This window comes from Malassezia japonica, chromosome 4, assembly GCF_029542785.1.
Source record: "Malassezia japonica chromosome 4, complete sequence".
NCBI classification, from domain to species: Eukaryota; Fungi; Basidiomycota; class Malasseziomycetes; order Malasseziales; family Malasseziaceae; genus Malassezia; species Malassezia japonica.
Window position 1 is genome coordinate 64,242 of NC_083373.1, and position 15,180 is coordinate 79,421.

At 63.8% G+C, this 15,180-nt stretch overlaps 12 protein-coding genes across 12 annotated transcripts; 9 read left to right on the forward strand and 3 right to left on the reverse strand.

Annotated features, from left to right (window-relative positions):
• Positions 1–90: 90 nt before the first annotated feature.
• On the forward strand, positions 91–1,046 carry AGE2 (ARF GAP with effector function(s); the record flags this gene model as incomplete). The annotated part of the gene is made up of 2 exons (XM_060266330.1): positions 91–581; positions 620–1,046. 2 exons carry the CDS (start codon positions 91–93, stop codon positions 1,044–1,046), a joined length of 918 nt encoding a protein of 305 aa, XP_060122313.1.
• Positions 1,047–1,100: 54 nt separating this feature from the next.
• On the forward strand, positions 1,101–1,822 carry MJAP1_002394 (uncharacterized protein; the record flags this gene model as incomplete). Its single annotated transcript, XM_060266331.1, has 3 exons — positions 1,101–1,184; positions 1,207–1,518; positions 1,541–1,822. The coding sequence occupies 3 exons, from the start codon at positions 1,101–1,103 to the stop codon at positions 1,820–1,822; spliced, it is 678 nt and encodes a 225-aa protein (XP_060122314.1).
• A 41-nt stretch (positions 1,823–1,863) lies between these two features.
• Positions 1,864–2,290, forward strand: MJAP1_002395 (uncharacterized protein; the record flags this gene model as incomplete). The annotated part of the gene is made up of 2 exons (XM_060266332.1): positions 1,864–2,131; positions 2,154–2,290. The coding sequence occupies 2 exons, from the start codon at positions 1,864–1,866 to the stop codon at positions 2,288–2,290; spliced, it is 405 nt and encodes a 134-aa protein (XP_060122315.1).
• A 265-nt stretch (positions 2,291–2,555) lies between these two features.
• MJAP1_002396 (uncharacterized protein) lies at positions 2,556–3,340 on the forward strand (the record flags this gene model as incomplete). The annotated part of the gene is made up of 3 exons (XM_060266333.1): positions 2,556–2,695; positions 2,718–3,195; positions 3,218–3,340. 3 exons carry the CDS (start codon positions 2,556–2,558, stop codon positions 3,338–3,340), a joined length of 741 nt encoding a protein of 246 aa, XP_060122316.1.
• Positions 3,341–3,394: 54 nt separating this feature from the next.
• On the forward strand, positions 3,395–4,810 carry BCD1 (Box C/D snoRNA accumulation; the record flags this gene model as incomplete). Its single annotated transcript, XM_060266334.1, has 2 exons — positions 3,395–3,453; positions 3,484–4,810. 2 exons carry the CDS (start codon positions 3,395–3,397, stop codon positions 4,808–4,810), a joined length of 1,386 nt encoding a protein of 461 aa, XP_060122317.1.
• A 45-nt stretch (positions 4,811–4,855) lies between these two features.
• Positions 4,856–5,848, reverse strand: SUI3 (translation initiation factor eIF-2 beta subunit; the record flags this gene model as incomplete). The annotated part of the gene is made up of 3 exons (XM_060266335.1): positions 4,856–5,527; positions 5,550–5,678; positions 5,702–5,848. The coding sequence occupies 3 exons, from the start codon at positions 5,846–5,848 to the stop codon at positions 4,856–4,858; spliced, it is 948 nt and encodes a 315-aa protein (XP_060122318.1).
• A 155-nt stretch (positions 5,849–6,003) lies between these two features.
• On the forward strand, positions 6,004–6,999 carry ATP3 (atp3 gamma subunit of the F1 sector of mitochondrial F1F0 ATP synthase; the record flags this gene model as incomplete). The annotated part of the gene is made up of 2 exons (XM_060266336.1): positions 6,004–6,171; positions 6,247–6,999. The coding sequence occupies 2 exons, from the start codon at positions 6,004–6,006 to the stop codon at positions 6,997–6,999; spliced, it is 921 nt and encodes a 306-aa protein (XP_060122319.1).
• Positions 7,000–7,332: 333 nt separating this feature from the next.
• Positions 7,333–10,612, forward strand: ILS1 (isoleucine--tRNA ligase; the record flags this gene model as incomplete). Its single annotated transcript, XM_060266337.1, has 2 exons — positions 7,333–7,372; positions 7,395–10,612. 2 exons carry the CDS (start codon positions 7,333–7,335, stop codon positions 10,610–10,612), a joined length of 3,258 nt encoding a protein of 1,085 aa, XP_060122320.1.
• A 4-nt stretch (positions 10,613–10,616) lies between these two features.
• Positions 10,617–11,291, reverse strand: SNU23 (U4/U6.U5 snRNP associated protein; the record flags this gene model as incomplete). Its single annotated transcript, XM_060266338.1, has 1 exon — positions 10,617–11,291. The coding sequence occupies one exon, from the start codon at positions 11,289–11,291 to the stop codon at positions 10,617–10,619; it is 675 nt and encodes a 224-aa protein (XP_060122321.1).
• Positions 11,292–11,323: 32 nt separating this feature from the next.
• Positions 11,324–11,863, forward strand: MJAP1_002402 (uncharacterized protein; the record flags this gene model as incomplete). Its single annotated transcript, XM_060266339.1, has 4 exons — positions 11,324–11,340; positions 11,363–11,403; positions 11,426–11,673; positions 11,696–11,863. 4 exons carry the CDS (start codon positions 11,324–11,326, stop codon positions 11,861–11,863), a joined length of 474 nt encoding a protein of 157 aa, XP_060122322.1.
• On the reverse strand, positions 11,864–13,210 carry CPA1 (carbamoyl-phosphate synthase (glutamine-hydrolyzing); the record flags this gene model as incomplete). Its single annotated transcript, XM_060266340.1, has 1 exon — positions 11,864–13,210. One exon carries the CDS (start codon positions 13,208–13,210, stop codon positions 11,864–11,866), a length of 1,347 nt encoding a protein of 448 aa, XP_060122323.1.
• Positions 13,211–13,387: 177 nt separating this feature from the next.
• Positions 13,388–15,178, forward strand: MJAP1_002404 (uncharacterized protein; the record flags this gene model as incomplete). Its single annotated transcript, XM_060266341.1, has 3 exons — positions 13,388–13,714; positions 13,738–15,120; positions 15,164–15,178. The coding sequence occupies 3 exons, from the start codon at positions 13,388–13,390 to the stop codon at positions 15,176–15,178; spliced, it is 1,725 nt and encodes a 574-aa protein (XP_060122324.1).
• Between the last annotated feature and the right edge of the window lie 2 nt (positions 15,179–15,180).

Sequence of the window (15,180 nt, forward strand, 5' to 3'; positions counted from 1 at the left end):
GTACGCCACGAAGGTGGGGCACAAGTGGGCGAAATCTTCGACAACGGGGCGGTGGTGTCACGTGACACCCAGCACCTTGCCGACCAACACATGTCGTTCGCAGCACGGAAGCCCCAGTCACGCGCCGAGGCCGAGGCCAACGCGCGGACGCTGCGTAACCTCGTGAAGCAGCCGGATAATAAGGTATGCGTGGACTGCAAACGGAACGATACTCGCTGGGCCGCGTGGAACCTCGGATGCTTCCTGTGCATCCGGTGCTCGGGCATCCACCGCAGCATGGGCACACACATCAGCCGTGTCAAGTCGATCGACCTCGATATGTGGACGGAGGAGCAGATGCAATCGGTGATCAAGTGGGGGAACAAACGCGCTAACCTATACTGGGAGGCGAACCTCAAGGCGGGGCATGTGCCGCCGGACCACAAAATCGAGAGCTTTATTCGGAGCAAGTACGAAAGCCGCCGCTGGGCACTCCCGACGCCGCTGCCAGAGGACCCATCGGTGCTCACGGGTGAGGCGCCGGCGGCGCCGGCTGCGGCGCCGGCCGCGCCTGCCGCGCGCGCCGCCAAGCCGGCGGCGGCGTCGAACCCCTCTTGGACTTTTTGTCCGACGGACCGAGCGTGCCGCCCACTACGCCTGCTGCTGCGCCGGCCGCGCCGGCCGTGACGCCAGCTGCACCGGCCGCGGCTCCTGCGGCTGCTGCGCCGCCGGCGCGAGGTGCGGGCCTCTTTGATCTCGAATGGGACGCGAGCCCTGCGCCGGCGCCTGCACAGGCCCCCAAGGCGAGCAAGGGAAAACAGGATATCCTGAGCCTCTTTTCCTCCCCCCCGCCGACTGCCCCGGCGTCGGACTCATTGTTTGGCGCGCCGGCAGCGGCCGATCCCTCGCCTTCGTTCGGCGCGTTTGCCGCGCCCGCGCCGCCCCGGAGCGGTGCCTCGGATATGATCAACACCCAAGACGTGTGGGGCGCGCCGGCCGCGTCTGCTGCGCCGAAGCAGGCCCCCGCCAGCGATGCGTTTGCCGACATCTGGGGCGAGTTCAAGTAGCCGTAGCCGATACCCCGATATCACGTGCAACGCCGTGTTGGATCTCGCCTTGACATGCCGGCGCCCAGCGGGAAAGCGACGTGCAACACGGCGAGTGTAAAAGATACCAAGTACTTTTGTGATGACACGATCGAGCGGGTACGTCGCCGTACTAACGCAGCTCTTGATACAGCCGCCTGCCGAGGTTGATCCGTCCGGCAAGGGCAAGCAGCGCGACGTGGTGGCCTTTGCGCCCTTTCAAGCGTCCCACTTTTGGGACGACGCGCTGATGGTGCTGAGCCTGGTTGGATCGCTGACGATGCTTGGCTCGACGGTCTACGTATACCTAAAGAAGATTGAGTGGGACGTCGCGCGGCCGTACTTTATCCTCTCGGTGTCCATCTTTACGGTGCTGTTTGCTGTGCAGACCGTTGCCAAGTGGATCCTTGGACCTGTGGTGTTTGTCGGGACGCGGAAAATGCTCTCGAACCGCGTACGTTACTATTCTGACCCAGGTCGAGGTCGAGCACATCACGATCCAGTCGCCCGCCGTGGGCCGTGCGACGGTCGCCGACAAGAAGGGGCCCGACGGCCGGCCGATGCTCATTCCCCCGCAGTACGCGCTCGACGTAAAGTACGAGCGCACGAGCAACGCGGGGAAGAATGTGCTCGTGAAGAAGAACGACCGTGTGGTGCTCGGCCACTTTGGCGAGTGGTTCACCGAGGACGGCGAGTTTGTCGAGTCCGTCTTCCAGCAGCGCCTCTACTCGAGCCTCCAGCGGATTTTCGGCGAGTAGCCATAGCTCCACATACTTCCATCGCCTCGTCTGTGCGCGGGATGCATCCCAATGATCTGTCGAACGAGCGCAGCTGGCACCTGGGAAACAAGGCGGTGGGCCTAATGCATGTGTGCAAGTGCACATGCTTCACGACCAACACGACACTCATTCCGCTCTACGTGCCCCAGCGGCCGGGCGACTTGTGCAGCACATGCACAAAGCAGTTCTGCGTCGAGCGCGCCGAGGGGTGCCGTGGCGCACAGATCGCCGAGGGAAACGACGATACAGGCACAGGGTTCGAGGGGCAGGTATGGGCCAAGTGCTTCAGTACGTACACGCGCTCACACAGTCCGCGATCCGACCAAGGACCAGACGATCGTGCTGCTGTACTTGATCGCCGTGCTGGGGCTCTTGCTCGTGGCATTCCTGCGCAGCCGCGCGGGGCATGCGATGCTTACACGGGCGCGGCGCGTCTTGCGCTTGTAGTGTAGAATAGCTGTACTATACACTTGGAGGAGCTAAGAAGGACGTGTCGCGACGCCCCAGGCAAAGAGGGGTTGGGCGGCGCGGGCGACAACCTGGATCGCTGCATGTAGGGCTCATGCAGCTCCTCTGCATCGACGCGTGCTGTCGCCCCACGCCATTCATATACGTCCAGCACCGCACCGCATGCCATGTACCGACCTACTAGGCCGCCCCAACATAATGCCACAACGTGCCGATCGGCGCGGGGAAGTACCGTTGTAGGACCATGGAAGCTCAACTGCAGTCGCTCAAGGTCCCTGAACTCAAGGACCTTCTCCAAAAGGCGTCGCTGCCGATCACCGGCAACAAGCCGGATCTGATCAAGCGTCTGCTCGAGAACCCTGCGGCGACGGCGTCGCTCGGCGGGTACGTTGCTATGCTAACCTAGCGAATCGACCGACGCGCCTAGCACCGAGTCCGAGGCCGCGCCGGCTGCCGCGCCCGTCGCACCGGCTGCCGAGGCTGCTGCTCCGGCTGCCGCGCCTGCCGCAGCTGCGCCTGCTGCGGCCGACGCGCCCAAGGCCGACGCGCCTGCTGACGCGCCTGCTGACGAGACTGCCGACGCGCCTGCTGCCGAGCCCGCGCAGCCGAGCCAGGAGGAGCGTACGCAGGCGCACCTCGCCGAGCTCGAGAAGCGCAAGGCGCGTGCGCTGCGTTTCGGCCAGCCGACCGAGGAGCTCGAGAAGGAGATCGAGCGCGTGGCCAAGTTCGGCCTGCCGACGACCGAGGGCGCCGCGTCGGAGCGCGTCGACGGTGGCCTGAAGAAGCGTGCGCCGCCTGCGCAGGACAAAAAGGCCCCGAAGGCCGCCAAGACTGAGGCGAAGAAGCCGGCGGAGCCTGCCGCGCCTGCCGCGCCTGCCGTTTCCGTACGTCGCCCCACTCACCCAGGAAGAGGAACTTGCGCGGAGACAGCGCCGTGCCGAGCGCTTCGGTCTCGTGAACCCCGCAGAGGAAGACAAGAAGCGCAGCCGTGCCGAGCGTTTCGGCGCCGCGGCGCCGAGCGAGGCCTAGGCGTGCTTCGCGACGCATAATTCCTGTAGCCATTTTTCGCGTCTGTGCTCCGCCATGCCCCAGGCGCAGTGCATGCGCTGTGCCGTGTGCGGCGCCGAGTCGTCCAAGTACACGTGTCCATACTGCACTGCGACGACATGTAGCCTGCCTTGCTTCCAGCAGCACAAGAGCAGTGCCAAGTGCGCCGCCGAGCGGGCGTCGCACGAGCGGCGGGCGGCGATCGGCGCGCCGTCGTCGCTGCTGCAGCGCGGCGCGCGCGACCCCTCGCGCTTCATTGCGATGCGCGACTATGACCACACACAGATGATGCAGGACTACCAGTTCCTTAGCCAGGTGGGGCGCGTCGTCTCGTCCACCGGCAAGGGCCTCTCTGATGCCCGCATGCTGCCCGACGCAGGCAAGCCAGGAGCAAATGCACGCCGTGTACCGGCCGCGCAGCACCGGCGTGAGCAGCTCAGCAAGCAGATCATGTTCCGCAAGCTGCCGATCATGCTCCTGCCCGACGGCATGTCCAAGCGGCAGCAGAACAAGACGTACTGGGACACGAAGAAGAAGAGTGTCCTGTACACGGTGCAGTGCACCTTTCCCTGTGTGCCAGACGCAGAGGGCGTGAGCGTGCATGGACAGGCAGGCGATGCTGACATTGGTGCGTCGCTGCGTCGTGCGCTTGGCCAAGGCGACGCAGAAGAGCCCGAGGCTAAGCGCCGGCGGACGGACCGAAGGAGCGCGCTGGGCCTTGTTCCTGATGCCTCCGGGGGGCTCGAGGCCGCGAGCGATGCGATGCTCCTCCTGCGCATCTACCCGCTGCGTCTGCGTAACGAAACGACGACGCGCTTCCTCGACTGGTGGTCGCGCAAAGGCGCAGCGCTGGAAGCGTCCGGCGAGGTCGCATTTTCTGCACCGCCTGCGCGCCGTGAGCCGCTCGTGCCGCAGCATGTGCTCGACTCGGTCGCGCGGTTGCACGGAAATGAAGGCAAGACGGCGCAGACGGATGATGCGCTGGCGTGGGCGCACGTCGCACTCTACGTGTCAGTCCCTGCCGCGTCCAAAATTGAGTGGCTCTTTCGGTCACTGCCGCCCGACTATGGGATTGTCGAGTTCCTCGAGCTTGAAGTATGGGAAAAAGAGGCATTTGCGGCTGCCGAGCGCCGGGGCAAGTGTCAGTTGATGTCGCTTGTGCCTGCGCGCGAAGAGGTCGTGCCGAGTAAAGGCAAAGCACACAAGAGTATCGAGCCGGATGCGGCCGACACGCCGGCGCCAGTAGAGGCCGAGCCTGCAGCGCCGGCGGCGGCGAGCGAGACTGCCGCTGTGTCCGAGTCTGGTGTGCCACCTGCTGTACCTGCTGTTGCGCCTCCTGCTGCGCCGGCTGTGCCGCCTCCTGCCCCTTTCGTGCCTGCAGCGCCGGTCCCCTCTTCTACCGCCTCGACGCTCGTCGGCTATGCGAGCTCTGATAGCGAGGGCGAAATGTAGTGATACCCAATGGCATCTGTTCTTGTATACACTGGTACGAACAGTCTATTGCTGGCGCATCTTGCTGCGCTTTCCGGTCTGGGCCTGGAAACCAGTCTTGATGGCGCTGACCGAACGCTGAGATCCGCACGCCTCGCAGGTCATGAAATAGATACGGTTCTCTTTTGTGAGGAGGGTGTTGGGCGAGCGGCAGGTCTTGCACGTCACGTACTCCACGATATACCGCCGCAACACGTTTTCGATCTGCTTGGGCTGGAAGCGACCGCGAATGACCAGGCGCTGCGAGCCGTCGACCGAGCCGACGGTACCCAGCTCGGTAAAGAGGTACTGGATAACGTGGTCGGGCTGACGGTGCATACGCTTGCAGATCTCCAAGACGTTGGCAAAGACCGTCTTCTTGGAACCGTCGCGCTGGACCACCGGGGGAACCATCGTATACTTCTTCTTCTCACCCGAGAGCGCCGGGTTCTGCAGGCGCAGCGTGCGGAAGATGCGGCCCAGCAGCTCCTGGTAGGTGTAGTCGCGGTCGGTGCCTTGCCACGCCTCCACGTCGTCGGCCTTGCCGCCCGCGGCGTCGTCGTTGTTGTCCTGAGCGAAAGGGTTCTCGCCCTCGTCCTCCGGGTTGTCCGAGTCGCGCTGCTCGCCGAGCTCCTTCTCGAACTCCTCGAGGTCAAAGGCGGCCTTCTTCTTCTTCTTCTTCTTCTTCATTTCGCCAAACTGGGTCAGTAAAGGTACGTACGTCGAGCGCGCCATCGTCAGCCGGCGCAGGATCCTCCTTGGGAGGCTCCTCCTTGGGAGTCTCTGCCTCCTCCTTGGGAGCCTCGGTCAGGACAGGCTCCGGAGCCGCTTCCTTTTCCGCAGGCTTCTCCTGGTGTGAGTGACGCCACGTACCGAGCCGAGATCAAAGTCCATAGGAATTTTCTTCTTCTTGCCGCTCTTCTTCTTCAGACCACCAAAGAGATCAGAAGCATCCTGGGCAGCCTCCTGCTGGACAGGAGGCGCATCCGCAACAGGCTCGTCGCCCACTGCCGTCGACATGACGAAAAAGCTCCACTGGCGATCGCGGCCTTCTGCCGCAGCGCCACGTGGGATCACGTGACCGGATACCCGGCGTTCCCCGGGGCCTCGGGCGCCAGCGTGCTGGCGGGCGGGCGGCTGGACTTGGTCTCGACTTCGACGAACCAGTATTGGCCATGATTTCTCGTGCTGTTGCTAGGCCTTCTGTCGCCTCTGCGGTGTCTGCGCTCGGTGCGCGTGCTGCCCCTGTGGCTGCGTTCCACGCGAGCGCCGCTCCCCAGGCCTCGCTCCGTGAGCTGGAGACGCGCGTGAAGAGTGTCAAGAACATCGAAAAGATCACCAAGGTACGATCGCACTGATCCATGCGAGCAGGGTGCTGACACAGGTGCTCCCGTCCGGGTTTGCTTACTCTCACACAGTCGATGAAAATGATTGCCTCGACCAAGCTCAACCGCGCCCAGCGTGCCATGAACGCCGGTGTGGCCTTTGGCCAGGCCAGCGAGGAGGTGTTCAAGCAGTCGGAGGCCAAGCCCCTTGAGGGCGGCCGCGAGCTGTTCATCGTCGTCTCGTCCGACAAGGGTCTCTGCGGTGGTATCCACTCGTCGGTGTCGAAGCGCACCCGTAACGAGGTGAACAAGCTCGTGAGCGAGGGCGGCGAGTCCCCGTCGGTGGTTGTGCTCGGCGAGAAGAGCAAGGGTCAGCTCGCCCGTGCCCTCCCCTCGTACCTGGCTCTGTCGTTCAACCAGGTCGGCAAGGACGTGCCCACCTACGAGGACGCGCTCGCGATCACCTCGACCATCCTCGAGAGCGGCCTCGAGTTCGACACGGTCAACATTGTGTACAACAAGTACGTCTCGTCGATCTCGTTCGAGTCGGCGATCATGCCTGTCTACCTGGAGAAGGCCCTCGTTGAGGCCCCCAACTTTGGCCAGTACGAGCAGGAGGAGGACGTCGTCAAGGACCTTGCTGAGTTCTCGCTGACCAACGCCATCTTTGCCACGCTTGTCGAGGGTCACGCTACGGAGATCAACTCGAAGCGTAACGCCATGGACAACGCCTCGAAGAACGCTGGTGACATGATCACCAACCTCAACCTGCTCTACAACCGTGGTCGCCAGGCCGCGATTACCAACGAGCTTATCGACATTATTACCGGTGCCTCGTCGCTGTAAGATGTCGGTCTTGTATGTCGCAACCGCGTTCACAGGTATGGCTGTTGGCCTAGTAGAACTAGGTAGCGTCGATGCCACTGCTGGCGTTCTATAGTCGGATAGCTAGCTTTTGCTCCAGCTGCATAGCGTGCGGTGCGCGGGTCGCCATCAGTGCGCCGTGCTGCGACGCTGCTATGGATACACACGCGATCGATCGATCTGGACGTGCGAGCGTCACGGATCGCCCTGCGGGCGCCGCAGCCAATTTTCTTTCCCAACATGTTTCTGCCTCACTAGGCTCGTATTTTTCACCTTGAGTCACGCGGCAGGTTGGAATCTTTGAACGGCGCAACGATGACCGAAGGGGCCCAAGCGGTGTTCCCTGAGCACGATGGTACGTGCCCCTGCTCACCCAGTTTCGACATCCTTCCACTTTGCGAAGCAGGAAGAGGATGTGATTGCCTACTGGAACGCCATTGACGCGTTCAAGACGTCGCTGGAGCAGCCGAAGGGCAAGAAGCCCTTCTCGTTCTACGACGGACCGCCTTTCGCGACGGGCCTGCCGCACTACGGCCACCTACTCGCCGGTACGGTGAAGGATATCGTGACGCGCTTTGCGCACACGACCGGCCACTACGTGGACCGCCGCTTCGGCTGGGACTGCCACGGTCTTCCTGTGGAGCACGAGATCGACAAGAAGCTCGGTGTGCGCGGCAAGGACGACATCCTGAAGATGGGCATTGCGAACTACAATGCCGAGTGCCGCTCGATCGTGATGCGCTACCAGGCCGAGTGGCGCGCGACGGTGCAGCGCATGGGCCGTTGGATCGACTTCGACAATGGCTACCGCACGATGGACACCAACTTTATGGAGTCGGTCTGGTGGGTCTTCAAGCAGCTCTTTGAAAAGGGCCAGGTGTACCGCGGCCTGCGTGTCATGCCCTACTCGAACGGCCTCACCACGCCCCTGTCCAACTTTGAGGCAGGCAGCAACTACAAGGAGGTGCAAGACCCTGCCGTGACGGTCGCATTTGTGCTGAAGGACGACCCCACGACGGCATTCCTCGCATGGACTACGACCCCGTGGACCCTCCCGTCGAACCTCGCGGTGTGCGTTCACCCCGACTTTGACTACGTCAAGATCTTTGACGAGGAACGCCAGCGCAACTTCATTGTCTGCGACAAGCTCCTGACGACCATCTACAAGGACCCGAAGAAGGCCAAGATCAAAAAGGTGGCGACCTACAAGGGCAAGGAGCTCGAGGGAATCAAGTTTGTTCCCCTCTACGACTACTTCTACGAGGAGTTCAAGGACCGTGCGTTCCGCGTGCTCGTCGACGAGTACGTCACGGCCGACACTGGTACCGGTGTCGTGCAGCAGGCGCCCGCCTTTGGTGAGGACGATTACCGCATTGCCGTCGCCAACGGCGTCATCGACAAGGAGACGCAGCCTCCGTGCCCGCTCGACGAGTCCGGCCGCTTCCTGCCGGTGGTCAAGGACTTTGCAGGCGAGTACGTGAAGGATGCCGACAAGGCCATCCAGAAAGACCTCAAGGCGCGCGACCTGCTCATTGTGCAGAGCGTCATCCGCCACTCGTACCCCTTCTGCTGGCGCTCGGGCACGCCCCTCATCTACCGCACGATCCCGGCGTGGTTCGTTCGGGTGGAGAACATCACCGACAAGCTCAAGGAGAACAACAAACAGACGCGCTGGGTGCCGCAGGCTATCGGCGACAACCGTTTCGGCAACTGGATTGCCGCGGCGCGCGACTGGAACGTGTCGCGTAACCGCTACTGGGGTACGCCGATCCCCCTGTGGGTCAGCGATGACCTCGAGGAGATTGTGTGTATCGGCTCGATCGAGGAGCTCGAGGAGCGTTCCGGCGTCAAGGGCCTTCACGACCTTCACCGTGACCACGTCGACCAGCTCACGATCCCCTCGTCGCAGGGCAAGGGCCAGCTGCGCCGTATCGAGGAGGTGTTTGACTGCTGGTTCGAGTCGGGCAGCATGCCCTACGCGCAGGCGCACTACCCCTTTGAGAACCAGGACAAGTTCAAGGGCAGCTTCCCTGCGGACTTTGTTTCCGAGGGTCTCGACCAGACCCGTGGCTGGTTCTACACGCTGCTGATTCTCGGTACGCACCTCTTTGGCACTGCCCCGTGGAAGAACCTGATCGTCTCGGGTCTGGTGCTTGCTGCCGACGGCAAAAAGATGAGCAAGTCGCTGCGCAACTTCCCCGACCCCACGCTGGTGATTGACCGGTACGGTGCGGACGCTGTGCGCATGTACATGATCAACTCGCCGATTGTGCGTGCCGAGAACCTGCGCTTCCGCGAGGAGGGCGTGAAGGATATCATTGCCTCGGTTTTCCTGCCGTGGCTCAACAGTTTCCGCTTCTTCCTTGCGCAGGTTGTGTTGCTGAAGAAGGACACCGGCATCGACTTCCAGTACGACCCCAAGGCGGCGCTCTCGGAGAACGTCATGGACCGCTGGGTGCTTGCGCGCTGCCAGAGTCTCATCGCCTTTGTGCGCGTCGAGATGGAAAACTACCGTCTGTACACGGTGGTGCCCCGCCTCCTGACGATGATCAATGAGCTGACGAACTGGTATATCCGCTTCAACCGCAAGCGTCTTAAGGGCGAGAACGGCGAGGCGGACACCATTGCGGCGCTGAATACGCTCTTTGAGACGCTCATGACCGTGTGCCGTACCATGTCGTCGTTCACGCCGTTCATCACCGAGAACCTGTACCAGGGCCTGCGCAAGTTCCTCCCGCCCCAGGCGGAGGGCGACGAGGTGGACTACCGCTCGGTGCACTTCCTTCCCTTCCCCGAGGTGCGCCAGGACTGCCAGGACCCCGTGATTCAGCGCCGCTTTAGCGCGCTGCAGAGCGTCATTGAGCTTGGCCGTGCGATGCGTGAGAAGAAAAACCTGCCGCTGCGTGTGCCGCTCAAGGAGCTCACCGTCTTCCACTCGGACAAGCAGTACCTCGACGACGTCCAGTCGCTCGCCGGCTACGTCGAGGAGGAGCTCAACATCCGCGACCTTGTCCTGTCGCAGGACGAGGAGCGCTGCGGTGTGCGCTTCAAGCTGCTGGCCGACTGGCCGACGCTCGGCAAGAAGCTGCGCAAGGACATGGGCAAGGTCAAGAAGGGTCTTGACCAGGTCAACTCTGCGCAGGCGAAGGAGTACATGAACACGAACCAGATCATCATTGAGGGCATCACGCTCGGCGAGGGTGACCTGCGTGCGCTGCGCTACGTCGACGAGACGGCGCTTCCCTCGACGGTCCTGAGTGACACCGACGGCCAGGTCGTCGTGCTGCTCGACAGTGAGGTGCATCCCGAGCTCCAGGCGGAGGGTGCGGCGCGCGATGTGATCAACCGTATCCAGCGCCTGCGCAAGAAGGCGGGCCTGCAGCCGACCGACTCCATCGACTACTTCTACCGTTTCACCGACGGCATGGGCGAGGCGCTGGATGAGGTGATGAAGTCGCAGTCGGACGTCTTTACGCGCAACCTGCGCCGCGTGCCCCGCCCTGCGGGCGAGCTCGCGAGCGACGCAGAAGTTGTCTTCGAAGAGGAGCAGGAGGTCAACGAGACCAAGTTCATGCTCACGCTCGTGCGTGCATAAATAGCTATTGTCTACTGGAACCAAAGTTGGCAAATCCCATCGCAGCCATCATTGCCTGCTCGTCTTCGGTCTGTGCAGGCGGCGTAGGCCCTCTCTTTTGCTCTTTGCGCCGCGCACGCTCCTCGCGCCGCTGTGCGCGCTTTGCATCGTGCTCCGCACGCTGCTCTTGGGCAATCTGGCGGATGCGTGCGTCAAAGTCGTAGCGTGCCTCGGCCGTGCGGCCAAGCGCGCGCTCCGCACGCACGGCGGCAATGCGCGCGCGGACCTGGTCGAGCGTCGAGCGCGCAGTCTGCGTCGATTGGCCGAGTTTGCGCAGGTGCATGCGGCCGTTGATGTGGTCGAGGTAGCCGACGCTGTCCTTGCACATGCGATTGCACAGCTCGCAGAAGTAGCCGGGTCCCCGCCCCTTTCCTTCCGCATTGTCGACCATACTTGTCGTGCCCAGGTTCGCATCAAGCTTCAGGTCGTCGTGCGCCTGCATCGTCTGCGTCGGTTTCGGCAGGTCGTTGCGGCGGCGGCCCATCGGCCGCTTGCCCTGCTTGATGCGCTCTTCATTCTCGACCGCACGCTCACGGTGCTCGCGATCGCGCTCGCGCGCGCGCGAGGTATACTCTTCAATGTCCCACTGCCGCCGCGAAGGGCCGACACCCGCGCCGCCCGCCGCCGTCGCGCCTGCCATGGTGGAGGGTTCTTCCTCCACACCGTGTTTGGATGGGCAGTGTGAATCCGTACGTCGTGTTGCTGACGCAGTGTGCTTGCGCTGGTGAGCCGCGCCGACGCGCTGGCGAACAGTAGGTTTTGCGTCTAATCCAGGTTTCAATGCTGTGTATCAGCAGACGCTGCCCGCGGTCGACGCGCTCGCGACGCTGCACCCGGACGACCCGCAGTGCGAGCCGTACATGCAGGTCCTGCGCGAGGGCCTCACTGCGATGGAGGAGCGTACCGAGCAGATGGTGAATATGCTCTACGAGGTCGATGTCTACATGGCGCCGTCTGCAGCGCAGTCTGCGGCCGGATTCAACCCCCAGGAGGCGCTGTCGCACGTCTCGGACCTGTTTCACGTGCGTGTTTCTTCTCACCCAGAGTTACCAAGCGGAGCTGCTGGCCAAGCGCGAGCTGCTGGCCGACTATACGTGCGAGGAGATTGGCGCGCAGCAGTTTGCTGCGCAGTGGCACACGCTCGACGAGGTGCAGCAGGGCCGCAAGCAAGAGATGGATGATTTGGCCGACCTATTGGCGAATTTTGGCTAGCTACAAGCGGGCCTGGGCGCCCTGTGCGGTGCTGGCATACAAGGGCGCGCCCTGCAAGGCCTTGTAGCGCACGACCTGCTCGATATAGTCCACGAACAAGGGGTTCGTGTCTTCAGGGCCGCCCGCGTGCTCCGGGTGGAACTGCACGCCCCACACTGGCGCCTTGGCCGTGTCCTTTGCATCCGTACGCACGATACCTTCAATGCTCCAGTCGTTTGCGTTGATGAACCACGGCTGCCAGCCCTCGGGCCACGCATCGGGGCCGCTCTCCTCGTACGCGAGCGCGTAGCCGTGGTTCTGCGAGGTGATGTACACACGGCCCGCATCGACGCGCATGTCGCCCGAGCCGAGCGCGAGCACGGGCTGGTTGTGGCCACGGTTGCCAAACTTCATGCGGTACGCACGCAGGCCGATCGCAAGGCCGATCACTTGGTTGCCCATGCAGATGCCAAAGATGGGCTTGGTCCACTCATTGATCGCCTTGGCCACCGTCTCGACGGCCGGGCGGATCGAGTTGGGGCTACCCGGCCCGTTGCTCAAAAAGAGGCCGTCGAACTGGTCGCGTACCGCGTTAAAGTCATAGTTCCACGGGAGCACCGTGACGCTGACGCCCTCGCGCAGGAGCGAGCGCAGAATGTTGGCCTTGCAGCCAAAGTCGAGGAGCGCGACGTGCGCACGCGCCGCCTGCGCGCCGCCGACCGGGTGCAGCGTGTGCGGCTCCTTGACCGAGACGCGCGCCACGAGATTCTCGGCCATGGGGTCGATGTACTCGGCCGCATCCGGGACACGCTTGGCGTCGTCGCCGACGAGGAGCGCGCCGAGTGTCGAGCCCTGGTTGCGCAGGAGCGTCGTGAGCGCACGCGTGTCCACGCCTTGGATGCCCGGCACATTGTGGCGCGCGCACCAGCTCGCGAGCGACTCGTACGCCTGGAAGTGCGAGAAGCGCTCGCACAGCTCGCTCACGATCACGCCCGCGGCCTGGATGCCGCTCGACTCGAGGAAGCAGCCAACGTCCACGTCATTCGGGTGCTCGCGCGCAGAGCCCGCCGCATTGTTGTTCGGCACGCCATAGTTGCCGATCAGCGGCGTGGTAAAGGCGAGCAGCTGGCCTTGATACGAGGGGTCGGTGAGCGACTCGGTGTACGACGTAATCGACGTCGAAAACACCGTCTCGCCAAACACACTGTGCTGCGCACCGAACGACTTGCCGTTGAACACTTGGCCGGTCTTGAGGCGGAGCGCAGCCGCTTGGGGCGTCGGCGCCGGCGACCACGTCGTGACCGTGCGCGCGGAAAGTACGGCCCGGGCCGGGCGCGTAGCGATACGAGAAAGAGAAAAAAGGGTCATCTTACTGAATTCTTAGGCAGAGATCGATTTGAACACAGAAACACAAATGTAATCGTCCCTGGTCAACTTTGTGAACATCGGTCGGGAGACAGGAAGATTGAGGGCGCGCCGAGATAAGCCCCGCATGCTGAGTCAGCATGACTCGGGCGGCGCGCGCGGCGTTGGCGGCTTGCCAGGATGGCGGATTTTACGTCCGTGCTCAGTGCCTGGCGCGAAATTGGGCTTGAGAAGCTCCAAAATGAGCTTGCACACCATGCACCAACGGTGACATCAGGGCAGAAAGAGGCATTGCTGTCGCGCAAGGCGCTCGCGGACCGCACGCGCGAATTCAAGCGGCAGTCGCCCGAGAGCCAGCTCGAGGGGATCCGTGCGCTGCTCAAGGCCTACCAGGGCGAGATTGATCTCTTGACGAACCGCGCCAAGCAGGCGGAGGGCGTGGTGCTCGACGTGCACACGCGCCTTCAGCACGCTCCTGACCCGTATCCCGTATTTGAAGTGCTCGTCGTACGTACCCCTGTCTGACCCAGGACCAAACCGCGTCGGCGAACGATACCGAGGCGCTGCGTGCGCAGCTCGCCGAGGCGCAGTCGGACCGCTCCGCGCTTCAGCAGCGCTGCGCCGCCGCCGAAGCACGCATCCGCGAGCTCGGGCAGCGCGACGCGGACGCGGCCGCGGACGCGGCCGCCCAGGCTGCCGAAGCGCGCGCCGAGGCCGAGCGGCGCATGGCCGAGCGCGAGGCGTCGCTGCAGCGCGAAGTGAGTGCGCTCCAAGGGCACCTGCGCGAGCTGCGCACGAGCCACGAGCAGGTCACTACCCAGCTCCTGCACGCATCGCAGCCCGGCGAGGGCGGCGGCGGCGAGCAAATCGATACCCTGGTCGCCGACCTGCAGAAGGCGAACGAGCGCGCAGCGCAGGCCGAGCGCCGCACGAGTGCGCTGCGCACCGAGTCCGAGCAGGCGCGGGCCGAAGAGGCGGCGGTCTACCGCAAGCACCTTGCCCAGCTCCAGGAGCGTACGCAGGCGCTGGAACACGCGCAGGCGCAGGCGCGCGAGAGCAGTGAGCAGCTGCACGCCGAGGCGCAGCGCCGCGCCGAGGCGGAGCGTCAGGCGGAGCAGCAGCGTGCCGACGCCGCCGAGCAGGAATCGGCCGCGCTGCGCCACGCGCTGGGTCAGCGCCACGACTATGACGAGATCAAGCGTGAGCTCGACGTGCTCAAGGCGGTCGAGTTTGCGGGCGAGGATGACGATGCGGCACCGGCAGAAGACGAGGGCGCGACACGCCCACTCGAGGCGCATCTCGTGCGGCGCAACCACAAGCTGCAAGACGAGCTCGCGACGCTCCGTGCGGCGCTCGCCGACCAGAAGCGCGACGCGGCCGCGGTCGAGGCGGAGCGCGACGCGCAGCGCACTCAGCTCCAGGAGCTCCAAACGCTCACAAAGCGTCTCGAGAGCGACCTGCTGAATGCTGCGCCGAAGGAGGAAGAGGCGCCGGCGGCCTCGGGGCTGCTGCCGATCGTGACGAGCCAGCGCGACCGCTTTCGCACGCGCAACGCCGAGCTCGAGCAGGAGCTGCGCACGCAGCTCGAGTCGATGGCCGAACTGCGCGGCGAGATCAAGCGGCTCCAGGCCGACAACCTGAGCATGTACGAAAAGGTGCGCTACCTGCAAAACTTTGGCGGCAAGGTCGCTGCGCCGACGGACATGCCGTACCCCATGCAGTCCCGCGGGATGGACGCCGAGGACCCGTACCGCGCGCGGTACGAGCAGTCCATCCACCCGTTCGAGGCGTTCCGTGGCCGCGAGCAGTCGCGCGCGCTCGCGTCGCTGAGCCCGATCGACCGCCTGCTGCACCTGCTCACCAGTGCGGTGCTCGGCAACGCGCAGATGCGGCTAGTGTTTGTGTGCTATGCGGTTATTTTACATATTCTCGTGTTTGGGATGTTGTTGGATGCAGGGCACCGCGCCGTAGAG